The sequence below is a fragment of the Cibotium barometz genome, chromosome 11 (assembly GCF_041138505.1).
Source record: "Cibotium barometz isolate CiBa-2024 chromosome 11, ASM4113850v1, whole genome shotgun sequence".
Classification (NCBI taxonomy): domain Eukaryota; kingdom Viridiplantae; phylum Streptophyta; class Polypodiopsida; order Cyatheales; family Cibotiaceae; genus Cibotium; species Cibotium barometz.
In genome coordinates, this window is record NC_141056.1 from 20,212,992 (window position 1) to 20,226,300 (window position 13,309).

Genomic DNA, 13,309 nt, shown 5'->3' on the forward strand with positions numbered 1-13,309 from the left:
CCAAATCTGACATCTCAAAAGAGGCATTCAAATCAGCCTTAAAATCAGCAATATGACTCTTATTTGGTCCTGTGAGCAGCATGTCATCGACATAGAGAGCAATGATTAGATGTACACCATCCACACGTTTAACATACAAAGTGCTTTCTGTTGGACTATTCTGAAACCCATGTGCAGTCAAATATGCATGTATTTTTTCATACCAAGCTCGTGGAGCTTGCTTTAAACCATATAAAGCCTTTTTTAACCTGCACACTTTGTTTTCCTGCCCTCTTTGAACAAAACCACGAGGCTGCGATACATACACCTCCTCATGCAAATCTCCATTTAAGAACGCAGTCTTTATATCCAGCTGATGTACATTCCAACCATTATGAGCTGCTAATGCACAGATGCTACGAACAGTGGTCATACGACATGTGGGAGCAAAAGTCTCATCAAAATCAATGCCCTTCTCTTGAGCATAACCTTTTGCAACAAGCCTAGCCTTATGGCGATCCACTGTGCCATCAGGCTTACGCTTCAATTTGTATACCCACTTAGTGCCAATGGCCTTCTTGCCAGGGGGCAAGTCACATAAAGACCATGTACCATTCTTCATAATAGCATCGTATTCTGCTTGCATAGCAGCCATCCAATTTTCTGAACTTTGTGCCTCATCAAATGAAACAGGCTCACTTTCATCGCACATACTAGAAACAGCCAATGCATAACAATCTGACGCATAAGAGGCACCATGAGAGCCAGAACGAGTGCGACTAGACAAAGGGGCATCCAACTTGCTGTCACGCAAAGTCTGCACCAGCCATCTAGGCATATTCCTAGAGCCCTCAATCTCTTGTCTCTCATCCTCAAGTGCATCATGCACATCTGCATCAGATATAGGCTGATCTGTGCCATCATTTAAAACCTGCATAGGCTGAAAAACTGCCTCATGAGGTATTGCACTTGACTGTGCACCACTGAAAAGAGGCAACAATGTATCATAGACATCACGTGAGCTGATATCTGTCTCCTTAGTACATGAAACCAAGGGCTGAACTGCATCTTCCACAAATACAACATCACGGCTAACCAAAATGCGCTTTGTCTGTGGATGATACAAACGATAGCCTTTGCTCTCAGCACTATATCCAACAAAAATACATTTGACAGCTTTGTCATCCAATTTTCTGCGATGTTGCACAGGCACTAATGCATATGCCAGGCAACCAAAAACACGTAAATGGCCAACAGATGGCTTGCGGCCATGCCAAGCCTCATATGGAGTGACAACCTGTAATGCTTTGGTGGGACACCTGTTTAGTACATAAGTGGCACACATGACAGCCTCAAGCCAAAAACCATGTGGTAGACTTTGACTCTTAACCATACATCTTGCCATTTCCATGAGAGACCTGTTTTTTCTCTCAGCCACACCATTTTGCTGTGGTGTATACGGCACTGTACATTGGTGTTTTATCCCACGCTCAGCCAGAAATGCATTAAATTCTGAAGACATATACTCCCCCCCTCGATCTGAACGGAGGGTGCCCATCTTACTTTCTGACACATTTTCAGCCATAACCAAAAACTGTTTGAAGCACAAAAACACTTCGGACTTTGCCTTCAAAGGATATACCCATGCATGCCTGGTAAAATCATCAATGAAAGTCACGAAGTAAAGGTAGTTTCCAAATGATGGAGTTTGCATGGGACCACAAACATCACTGTGAACAAGCTGCAATCTGCGTTCAGCTCTCACTGATCCATCTTTGGGAAAGGAAGCACGCTGCATTTTACCCAATATGCAGCCCTCACAAACATGCTTGACAGGTGCCTCAAGCTTAGGCAAAGAAGACACCATTTCAGATTTCTGCAGGCGCAGCAAACTTGCAAAATTCAGATGACCAAAACGTGCATGCCACAGTTTTGCATTTGAAATAGCCTGCGTATCCATAATAGCACATGCTGAATCCTCTACACATTTGCCATCCATATTGAGCTTATACAGCCCTCGACATAGTGAACCAGATGCTACAATGATGTCACCACAAGAGAGATCATGAACAGTACATCTGTCATCCACAAATTTTACAACCAAACCTGTTTTGGCAAATGCGGAAACTGACAGCAGATTCTTTTTGATCCCTGGCACATACAATGCATCAAAAAGTGTAAAGGTGTTGCCATTTGCAACATTCAGCACAATCTGTCCAACTCCTTTAACGGGATAAGAGGAGTTATTGGCACAAGTGACAGTATTCCCTGTGGGAGCAGACTCAAGGAAAGTGAATAAACTGCGCTGCGAGGTGATATGCTTAGTGGCACCACTGTCAAAGTACCATACATCTGAATCTACTGCAGACATACATGTGTCATGCAAAGATGGGTCATAACTGCACTGCGCATTGAATGCCCATTCTGTATCTAGCACAACATTAGCAGATTCATTGTTAGAAGGAGAGGCATCTGCAACAGCCATACCAGCCTCTTTCTTCTTAGCCTCTTTCGCAGCCAGCTTAGGACACGCTTTGATGACATGATCATTTCCCTTACAGTACTTGCAAAATGTCTTCTGTTTGTCACCCTTCTTCTCATCTTTGTCTTCCTTCTTTGGTTGCGCAGCATTTGCAGATTTCTGCTTACTAGAAGAAAAGCCAGCTTTACCTTTCCCGCTTCTCTGACTAGCACCGAAAGCTTGATCTGTGACACGCATACTATTCCTGTTTTGCCTTGACTGGTCTTCTTGCAGCAAAACAGAAACTAACTCCTCAAATGATAAGGCATTGGGATTGCCTTTCATCATCAAGCGAAGAGTGGAAGCAAAACCCTGATAAGAATCTGGTAGACCATTCAAAACAGTCTGCACAAGTGAACTGTCTGACAGGATTTCATCTGCAGAAATGAGCTGCTCTTTGAAATCCTTGATCTTTGTCAAAAAGCTATCCATAGAATCACCTTCGTTCATATGCTCATTCTCCAACTGTTTTCGGAGATAAGCAACACGAGCCTCATTTCTTGCCTGATACAATGTGGCAAGTACATCCCAAGCATCCTTAGAAGTCCTGCAGGAGCGAATATGTGGGATAATGGTACGTTTGACAGACAGCGCAATCAAGGCATGAGCCTGCGCATCTCTACCATCCCAACGAATCTGCTCTGCTGAAAGTGGTGGTTCCCGAACAGCTGCTACAGCACTTGTGCCTGCACCATCATCAACAGTACCTGTTTCTGATGTGTTTGCAGCATTCCCAGCCACAATAGGACGTGCATCAATACCCTGCACAATATTCCATAACCCCTTTGCTACCAATACATGTCGCATCATATATGCCCACAATGGATAGTTGGTGCCATCCAACTTATCCTCAGCAGCCAACATGCGGAATACATCATTGTTGTCAGCCATGGCCAATGACTGTACTACTAGATGTAAATGCTGTCTGCAAGAGGTAAACCTGTATAAAATCGACCTGTGCTATATAGCACAGCCCAAAACAGACGAATGGACACCTGTCCTGCAGATTTTAATCTTGACAGAAAATCTGCACAGTAGGACGATTTTGCCTGCGCAGTACTTGGAATGCAAAAACGGAGGGCGAAATGACTTCAGATCAAAATTCTGAAACGACCGAGCCCTACGGGCTCTCCCACGGCATATACTAACCTGCAGACGCTCGTGAAACCTCGTTGCAATCGGAGGAGATGAAGCGGCAGGTGCCGGTGATGCTGCCCGGGAGGAGGAAGCCTGCTCTGATACCAATTGTTGGAATTAGGGTTGCAGGAATGCACACACAACTTCAAGAAGATGAGGAAGCTTGAGCACAACACAGTAGTGTATTATGAGTGCCAAAAATGAAAGATGACAGCCCTAGAAGATAATAGGCGTATATACAATGCACGGGGGAAAAAACCTCCTAGTGAGGGAAAAAGTGCCCCGGCGGTCCTAAGTGTGTTCACACACATCACTACTATAATATGGTAACAAGAAGTCAAGAGGAGGATACCGCGTAAGCCGAATACACGTAAATTGTTATAACACATGATCTTTCCACTTTACAGGAAGATGGGTTTGGGAACATACGAAGCCGGGACGAGCTGTCTTCACAAGAAGCAATCCCAGACCAGGCCTTGTAACATCATTAAAACAAGAAGTTCCATTATACCTAAGTTATCGATCCCTAGTTTACACCTTAGTTTACCTTGGGATCCGACAGTCAAGATCAAGCCCATGTCACGTCGTCTAATTTGGGTCCTCTGGCTGATCCATGGCCTTTTGGCATTGGTGAATGCATCGCCTATATGACTCCTTACGGCCATGAGCGAGACGCATAATTTTTTTGGAAACAATATACTTGTGGTACTAACGTGTACATGGGCTCTCTCCCTCTCTCCTTCTTCTCTCTAAGAAACACACACACGCACACACACACAAATAAATAAATAAATACATATCTATTATATATATATATATATATATACATATATATATATATATATATATATAAAATACATACAGCATATACATATGTATACATATCTAGCCTCAGAACCAGAGACTTGACGAAAACACTCAACCACAGTACACCTGAAAGGTCGGGCGACCTCAAGAAGATCTGTGACGCACTCACAGAAGGCAAAGTGATGCAGGTGGCAGTCCTTGTAGAAGGCGGAGCTGGAAAGAAGATGATGGCGGAGGCAGTCTTCTCGCTGGCCTCTTCTGAGTTAGGTCTCATCGGGCGAAGCCATCGCATCATCCTCCCCATGCTGAAGCAGAGAAGTCTGACAGGTCCCATGGTATCCTCTTCTCCATATTTGCAAGGAAGGAACCTGATTTGTGCATGTCAGAAGGGCACTGCTGAGAGTCCACCTTCCTCCTTTGGCTCAGCGTAACGTTTCTTGATCTATTCTGTGTGACTGCACTTGTCTCTCTCCTCTCTTGTTTGTGCATTGCATCTTTCTTGTTGCTGCAATTTCCCTTTGTTCTTTATTAGTCTCATGCGATTTCCCACGGTTCTTTATTAGTCTCATGCGATTTCCCACGGTTCTTTAGTAGTCTCCTGCCGCATTAAGTCTTTCCTCTTTCTTGATCTGTCTTGTAAAATAGCGTGAGCCTGGAACGGAATGAAATGAACCTATGACACCATGAGTGGTTATGATTGTGTGTGCGCACAAGGAGGAGGAGGAGGAGAAGGAGAAGATAGGACTAATCTTTGAAAGGCCGAACCAATCTATAAGACAAAACCTGTGTATAACATCTTGGCATATACATCATGGTAGGAAAAGCTATTCCTATAAAGGGGAATACAATCTAGCGAGCATGTACAGAAATGAAATGACATGTCTTCAAGAGGCCAAAATGACCTGAGAGAGAGAGAGAGAGAGAGAGAGAGAGAGATGATGATCATATTTGCTTATGTTGGTTGTTGCTTTCCAAATGTTTGCAGATCTCTCACAAAGAATCAAAAAGACAACCCTCTTTCCCCAGCACAAGTGGATTGGCTCTCGTAAGCTCAATTTGCTTCTTGGTTGTGTATAAGTGATTTTCTCTGTGGTTCATAAACATCTTTGTGTGACATGCAGTCTCAATGACGAGGAGTTTAAGGAGTCCATTGAAGCTATCAGCGCTGATTTTGGACCAGATTGCTCAAGGTACACATAATCTTGAGTTCTATCTCACTACATTTTTACCTGTGAATTGTTTGGTTTTCTTGTGTATGCTGGTTATGATTATGTTGACTATCATCCATTATTGTTCGTTTTGTAAGAACAGCATGGATGTGGAGGAGTTTAAAAAATTCTGCAAAAGGAGAGGAAAGTATGTTGCTGCTTGCTCAGAGTGACTGTTGGGATTGGTCGGCAATGTGGATCTCGTAACACCGTGGAAGAAAAGGACTTCGGCTTACAATGCAAGTGCATGCAACAGTGCGGATTTCGAGGATTTAGACTTACCTACGGTTCAGGAGTCTTTTGACGCAGCTGACAAGTCTCGAGCAAGTAACCACTAAGCCGATGTCTGATTCGTCATTACTAGCCAGCCAGCTGCTTCTGCTGTTATTATCACCACCTATTTTTGCGTTCTTGAATCGATGTTCAAAGTAGGAAATAGCTGGTTATGCTATTATCGCATAGATAAGCTGCACATATGTAATGTTATTTAGATCGCGTTCTTTTATCCTTCGGTAAACATGTACATATATGAACTTCAATTTCCTTGTTACAAATCACTAGTGAATCACTTTTCAATAGGTTGTTGATTCAACTATCGTAGTTTTCGTCTTAGGATATCGATTAGGTATCTTCTCATTTAGCTTCTTCTTTAGAGCAAGCCATGCTCTTGGTAGGGTCCCAATATCAGCGTGTGCCAATGTTGCCCATATTCTTTTGGGAGCCCCGACACAAAGAGGTGTTTGTCCCTCTAAAATCTGTTGTGGGTATAGACACATCAGTATTGATATATCTAGCGCAAAGGAAGGTGCCACAATTCGATGAGAAGGGACTCTTTGTGGAAACGTTACTTGCCCAGCCTATTCTATTCGTAATCTCCCATTCAATGTATGTGGAGCTCATGGACGTTTTGCTTATGGAGTCCAAACCTGTGCCAGGAGTTATCCCAAGGAGTCCTATCAAGCCAAGGTGGGTGGCTCCCTTTTTGAAGAAGGTAGCTCAGTTTGGGGAGTGTGGACTTCAGTCTAAATTTTTGGAAGGATGGAGGAATGATCTTGGCATGCTTCGCAACATTGTGCAGAAGCTGAAAAGCAGTGATGGATATCTTTTTAAAGAAAATGTGAAACTCAATCGTAGTGTGCGACTAGCAATTATCCGAGAGCTGTTCAAAATCTTAAGGCCCTTCGACTTTGTGCAAAGCGAGGATGGCAGAGCTTCATATAAGAACTTGCTTTCACTGGTTTCATCAACCTTCGTCCAACCGAGTGACGCAAGGATTATCTTGGAATGTGTATGCCCATCGCTACATCTGTTTTTCAGTGAGGACCTTCAGCATGGCCAGTGCCTCGTGTGCGCTCGCAACGGGGTGAGAAGAAGAGTTCTTGTATGGCACATTCTCAAGCACCAGGTGAAGTTCTATTGACCGCTCACAAGTTGGTCAAGGCTGGTGACCCTAAGTTGGACTCGCATGAGCTTTTATTAGTGTGGCAGATAGTTTGTGAAGGTAAATACACGTAGTCATGGTTTCAAGATCTGATATAATTACAGCCCCAATTTTGAGTCGGAGTGGGAGCAGGTCTCAGCAATACACATCTGAACTTCAACTAACAAGAATCTTTTGATTGGTGGCCATGGTCACTTGCATGGCAAAGCCAGGTCTGGATCTCGCTTACATGATCTTTCATTTTGTGACAGTGCTCACTTAGAAAAGAATCTTTTGATCTGTGATCGTGATCATTTATAGCCTACAAGGCACAACCAGGTAGGAGGTTTTGCACACACATTTACACACACTCGCACGCACACATGCACACATACGCTCTTGCATACGCACCAACACCAACCCACACACACAAAGACATGCATCAACACCCACACACCTGCACACACACATGCACACATGCACACACAAACAGGCCGGTAGGCAGCAAACACCAAGCAAGACGGGAAAGGCACACAGACAGGTCCGCAAGCAACAAACACAAGCATGACATGACAGGCTGCCTTGTGAAAAAACAACTCTCTCTAAAATTCACTTTGTCTGTGTATGTTGGCTATGTAGGCTTAAATCACTTTTTTTTTGTTTTGATGCCTATCTTGTCAGGCTTTGCATTATCATATCATGCAACTGTCCTGTATTTTACTTGGCACATTTTGTGGTTAGCACTGCACATTCACGTCTTGGAAATCACTCACAAAAGGTTGTACTGATTAGTGTCAGCAAAGTAAACAGCCATACATTAGGGCTGAGACTTGGTTTATTAATGTGTCATTGCAAGTGGTTTCAGAGGTGGATATACAGTTTGTGCATGCATGTAATGTACGTCTTGGTATCCTATCTACGGAATTCTCCAATCATGTGTTAAATGAGCAAACCAATGCTCGTGGTTTTAGAGGTGGATAAATTGTGTACAATTATTATGCCTATATTCCCTGTAGCTCAAGTACTCTAGTAAGGCTATGTCCTCCAAACACATGCTTTCCCTGGCCATGTTGGGAGATCTTTTGCACAATAGAATCAGCTTAATGGCTATACATGCATTCATCATGAGTCATAATGCCTCCATTATCACAAAAAGTCTCCATGTTTTTTAACATCTTATAAACACATTGACAATGTTAAACCTTTACAGGTTATTAGCGTTACTGAGTAATCAATTGACTTTCTGGTCACAACTCACTTTACTAATGAGGGTGAGTGTATCTCAATTAGTGGTTATGCATCTCAACAAGGGTTTTTATATATAATATCAATAAAAGCACTTTTACTGTTTCATACAAATAGGTTTAATATGTAATGGCCTTTTCAGAAGTATACCATGTCCAACACTCCCTCTGAGTAGAACAAACAAAAAATGCCTTTTTATGCAAGTACGGACTAATATAGAACCTTACTTGAATTGTGTTCTTCATTTTTTTTCTTGTCTCGATTATACTTCTTACTAATCAAGTCATTGAACCATGCAATAGAGATGCCTATTGTATATTGGTCAATGATATGGATCTTACCACATTATGCACTTTTCTTTTGCCAAAGTAAAATATGAGTGCATCGAATGAACATATGACCTTCCTAACCAGGCTCAATTAGAGTTGAGTTTACTCATCAAAGGTGTACGCCTAAGTTTTCTCATCAAAGGGGTATGCCTGTAAGATGGAAATTGAACATGGTTGTATGCGATACATCTACAAGCTTTACACCATCTAAATAGGGGAATCACTACATTTAAGTGTAGTGAAATCTTGCAGGTCTTGGGGTGTGCCGTGTCTATGCAATTTAATGTGTAATCATCCACATGCATATTGTAATTGCATTTCAGCACTTTCATAAAGCTTAGATTGATCTTAAAAGACTGTTTAGACTCTACATACAAGAAAAATAATGTTCTTGACGTGTATGGATAGAGGGTGTTGGAGTAACAAGTGGAGTTGGAGAAGGGCATAGAGGGGGCTTACCCTTGATTCTTCTTTTTCAACATGATGGTATCGAAAAGCTGGTCATATTATGATGCTAGGGGGTGTGTTTGCCACAAAAAAGGCTTCCAGACACAATAACAAAGAAAGAGTTACAACCACTTGGCATTAGTGAGCTTTGTATTCTTGAAGTTCAAGCATGCAATCAACATCTTGCGAATTGTGGCTGTCATCATGCATGTAACATCAGGGACCTTCTCCATCATGCATGTAAGATCGTTCCATTAAGGGTCCTAAGCATATATTCCTTTATCGATTCTTGTACTTTGGCTTTGGGAAGGAAGGGTTGTGGAGCCACGTGGGAAGTTGCACTCTAAGTAGCCCAATTTTCTCCCATGTTATGCGCCTTTGGAGTGGGACAAAGACTTGGATGCATTTGAAGGTTTCTAGGATTTCTAAGATACAACATTCTAAATTCCCTTTGACTTTTGAACCAATCCTTTCTTCACATAAGCTAGTCATAATCTATTTTGCTAACCTTGCAAACCACTAATATGATCTTGTAGCCCCCAAGTTCGCTGAAGGGGCATTGTGGTTGGAAAGTCCTTTGCATTAAGATCACCTCACACACAGGCGTATATCAAGACCAACCAGTCATGTAGCTATTACGAGCATGATGCAAGAAAAAGTATGTAAACCTAGGACTTGCGGCTACATGTGCTACACACTTTCCACTACACAATCACGTGACTATATGCTCAAGCGAGCCCTCGTTTTTGGTATATCCTTAAACATTGGAAAATTTGAAAAAAAAATGTTAACCCAAAGCCGGTTGCGTGGGGGATTGTTGATATGTAAGAAGAGCTGCGGCCCATAGGGTGCAATGCGTACATAATGCGGGCACGGTGCATAGCGTGGGTGCATGGGTCCGTGAAGAACAAAGCCTAGAGGGCAAGGGAGCTGTTCCACCTAGAGTGCACAAGGGTTTGTCTCTAAAGGCGGGCATCACCATCACCTTTGTCGCACACACGAACATCAGAACACCGGCTTGTGTGCAAGTTCACAAATAGGCACAGTGGTTTATGCTTGAAGGCGGTCGCAAATGATTGCGGGTGCCGTCATCATTGAGTATCCTACTATTTGAAGGAGGCTAGACCCAGAGGCTCGGCCAAGCAAGCAGACCCACTAGGACTCGGGCTGTCAAAATTCAAATTTTTTATGGGAAATCCTGGCTAAGCTAAAAGTTTGTAATAAACTCTTTCGTAAGTTAGCTTGTTTGTAGAGGCAGCCAATGAGCTTCGACTTTGTAATAACCTCCCATGTCATCGGCCAATTAAAGTTTATGTATGTCTTGTCGAATAAGTGTACTTAAGTCAAAATCCGCTCATTTCTTATGGGGGGTTGTGTCGAAGTTTGAGTCTTGGGAGATTGGGCTCATACGAGAGTTTAGTTTTGTGCCATGTTAAGCAATTATGTTTAATTGTTAGTTTGAGGAGTTAGGGGGTGAGGATTGGAGCACGGCATAGGCCGAGACCTTGTTCTAAAGTGAGTCCATACTTGCTTTATTATGAAGTCCGAGAGGGAAAGTTGCTTTTCTCTAAATTCACAGCGTAACTTTCATCGATGTAGCAAAAGTGGGCCTACATGGGGATCTTCTCCTACCATGTAAGCCCTTTTTGATATTTTCATATGGGAATACTCCCATGAAGGAGAACGCTAGAGCCGGGGGATCACCTAACCAGGATCGCTCTAGGCTCAATCAGCCATAGGTATTTCCTATAGGGAACACTCTGGCCATGGTGTAGAAAGCTAGAACCAAGAGATTGTTGTTTGCATTACAAGGGGATCGCTCCACATAGCTGGGATCGGGTCCTTTATGGGAACACTTACAGGCATGATTGTTAGCCGCCGAGGAATGCTCCCTATCGAGATCGTCAATCAGAGAGGAACAGTTGTGTGTGGGATTCCCCTACTCTAGTTTGATAGATGTTACCTCGGATGGGTGCCATTTGACACATGTGCCATTGCCTCCATGCCTTAGTCGGGTTACTACGTTCTCTGTAGACATTATGTCTAGGAGTTCTCGCTAGCTACACGTGTCCATCATGGTGATCCGCAAAAATTGGCGCCATTGCCGGGGACAAGTACCAAGACTAGTACGAGGCTGTCACTCGCACACGCGTCTGTAGTTTGTCCAGGACTTCTTGAGATGCTTGCACCTTGTGTTTTTAGAATCCGAGTTGTCGGTAGGTGTTAGGAGCCTGCCGTGCATCCGATAGGATAAGTAGATTGTGTCTGATGTTTGTTATATGGTTTTTCTCATATGAGTGATGTTTGTGATATGCATTTTAGCTTAAATGGGAGCCTGCCGTGCATCTGATAGGATAAGTAGATTGTGTCTGATGTTTGTTATATGTTTTTTCTCATATGAGTGATGTCTGTGATATGCATCCGATAGGATAAGTAGATTGTGTCTTATGTTTGTTATATGGTTTTTCTCATATGAGTGATGTCTGTGATATGCATTTTAGCTTAAATTGGACCTTTTTCTATCTGTTTTTTCGCACTTTGTTGTTCTCTTTAGGAGTAGTTTTAGTTTAAGAATTTTTGCATCTTGAGTGCCACATCTCACTTGAATCTGGAATTTGCACTTGCATCTAGCATTCGAAGTTAAGTTGGAGTCCACATTTTGCCCACACACACACTATTCTCACTCACTTGCATCCCGCGCACACATACACACTCTTAGGTACATTTCGGACATTACATTACATACACATTTTATTTTCGCTCACGTACATACATTTAGGATCACATTTTTGCATCCCATACTCTTACACAAGCACGTAGACACTTTTCGGGAAGTTACACGCACACACATGCCTTCTAGATTTGCATTTGCACATTCTGTGCACATTTCAGACACCCTGAAATATCCACACTTTGCATCCACTTTGCATTTGCACACACCTCTTCATTTGCATCAGATTTACACTAGTGTTAGTTGCATTTGCACGTAATTTCTACTTTGTTGCATTCGATATGCACATGCGCACTCATTCGCATTTTTGTACATCCCCTACATCGTATACCCTCACACATTCATCCTCAGTGGATACACCCACACACATACCTACATCTACGCACACACATATTAACACACGCACACTCCACACAATATCTTGCATACATACACTCATACTCACATGTCTAAATACATACATATGCATTTGCATCATATATTTACACACACACACACACACCTCTCTCACTAGCACATACACCTTTACACACAGACGCGAGCGCGCACACACACACACCCTCCAAAGCGGGGCTGATAACTGGGAGCAGTTGGAGTGGCCGACCAGGGCTGGAGCGACCGAAGAAGACACGTAAGAAGACACATTATACGAACTATGTGCCCAAAATATTGATAGTTTTTTCTGCTATTGTAGGCCACTCCATCATGTAATCTATTGCACGTTGCTCTGCATAAGAAGGTGAGTTGCTTGATTGGATATTTTGAAGGTATTTAGGAGCTCTTTGTGTTCATGCTTTTTGACAGTTGCATTCCTCCTTGTGCATACTTCGCAATATGCTCATAGCTCGACCATAATTCAGTTTTGCAAATTGAGCCACAAGAACGAGATGGTTGTGTGGAGTTGGGAGCTGGAGATTAGGGGAGTGCCCAATATGGAGAGTATCTAACTTAGAGCCAACATCCATGCTGGAGGGCCATCAGTTCCCTCTCTCTCAGCTCTTCTCTCCCTCTCTCATTCTCTTGTCTCTCGCCTTCCATACTGAGTGCATGGAACACCGGAAAGCACGGAACGCCGGAGCGCACGGAACAGCCGGGAAGCAGGGAACGTTACGGAACAACGGAACAAAGTAGTAGGCCAAAATGGAACGGGGTGGCTAGGTTATGGAGCGGAACGGCAGGGAGACACAAAATGCAAGGCCTGACACGGGACGCTAGGGTATTGAACAGAATGTGGTGGCCTAGAAGCACGGAGCGCTGGCACGGAACGTCGACTATAGTCTGAGCATAATGTTGGTAAATTACTAAAGTCTTTAAGGCTTTTTTTTTTTAAAAAAAATTTCGAGAAAGAGGAACTTTTAAATTATTGAAAGAAAAGATTACAGATGACTCTGAGGTAGATCCAAAGATAAACCCTTACAAAAATCCACCCAGAAGGTGGAGATGAGACATAGTCACCTATCTATGGCTGAGAAGACTAAAGGAGCT

At 43.0% G+C, this 13,309-nt stretch overlaps 2 protein-coding genes across 2 annotated transcripts; both read left to right on the forward strand.

Moving 5' to 3' along the window:
• The first annotated feature begins 4,586 nt into the window (after positions 1-4,586).
• On the forward strand, positions 4,587-6,204 carry LOC147633875 (uncharacterized). Its single transcript, XM_086804504.1, has 4 exons — positions 4,587-4,871; positions 5,430-5,489; positions 5,566-5,634; positions 5,756-6,204. Exons 1-4 carry the CDS (start codon positions 4,627-4,629, stop codon positions 5,823-5,825), a joined length of 444 nt encoding a protein of 147 aa, XP_086660630.1. The 5' UTR covers positions 4,587-4,626; the 3' UTR covers positions 5,826-6,204.
• Positions 6,205-6,313: 109 nt separating this feature from the next.
• LOC147633876 (uncharacterized) lies at positions 6,314-7,072 on the forward strand. The gene has a single exon (XM_086805597.1). It carries the CDS (start codon positions 6,314-6,316, stop codon positions 7,070-7,072), a length of 759 nt encoding a protein of 252 aa, XP_086661723.1.
• The last annotated feature ends 6,237 nt before the right edge of the window (positions 7,073-13,309 follow it).

What these genes read in the sequence shown, in the direction of transcription:
- LOC147633875 (XM_086804504.1), top strand. Translation starts at nt 4,627, where the DNA reads ATGCAGGTGGCAGTCCTTGTAGAAGGCGGAGCTGGAAAGAAGATGATG. An exon ending in GCACAAGTGGATTGGCTCTC is followed by an intron (nt 5,490 to 5,565) that starts GTAAGCTCAATT and finishes TGTGACATGCAG; the next exon opens with TCTCAATGACGAGGAGTTTA. An exon ending in TTTGGACCAGATTGCTCAAG is followed by an intron (nt 5,635 to 5,755) that starts GTACACATAATC and finishes TTGTAAGAACAG; the next exon opens with CATGGATGTGGAGGAGTTTA.
- LOC147633876 (XM_086805597.1), top strand. Translation starts at nt 6,314, where the DNA reads ATGCTCTTGGTAGGGTCCCAATATCAGCGTGTGCCAATGTTGCCCATA.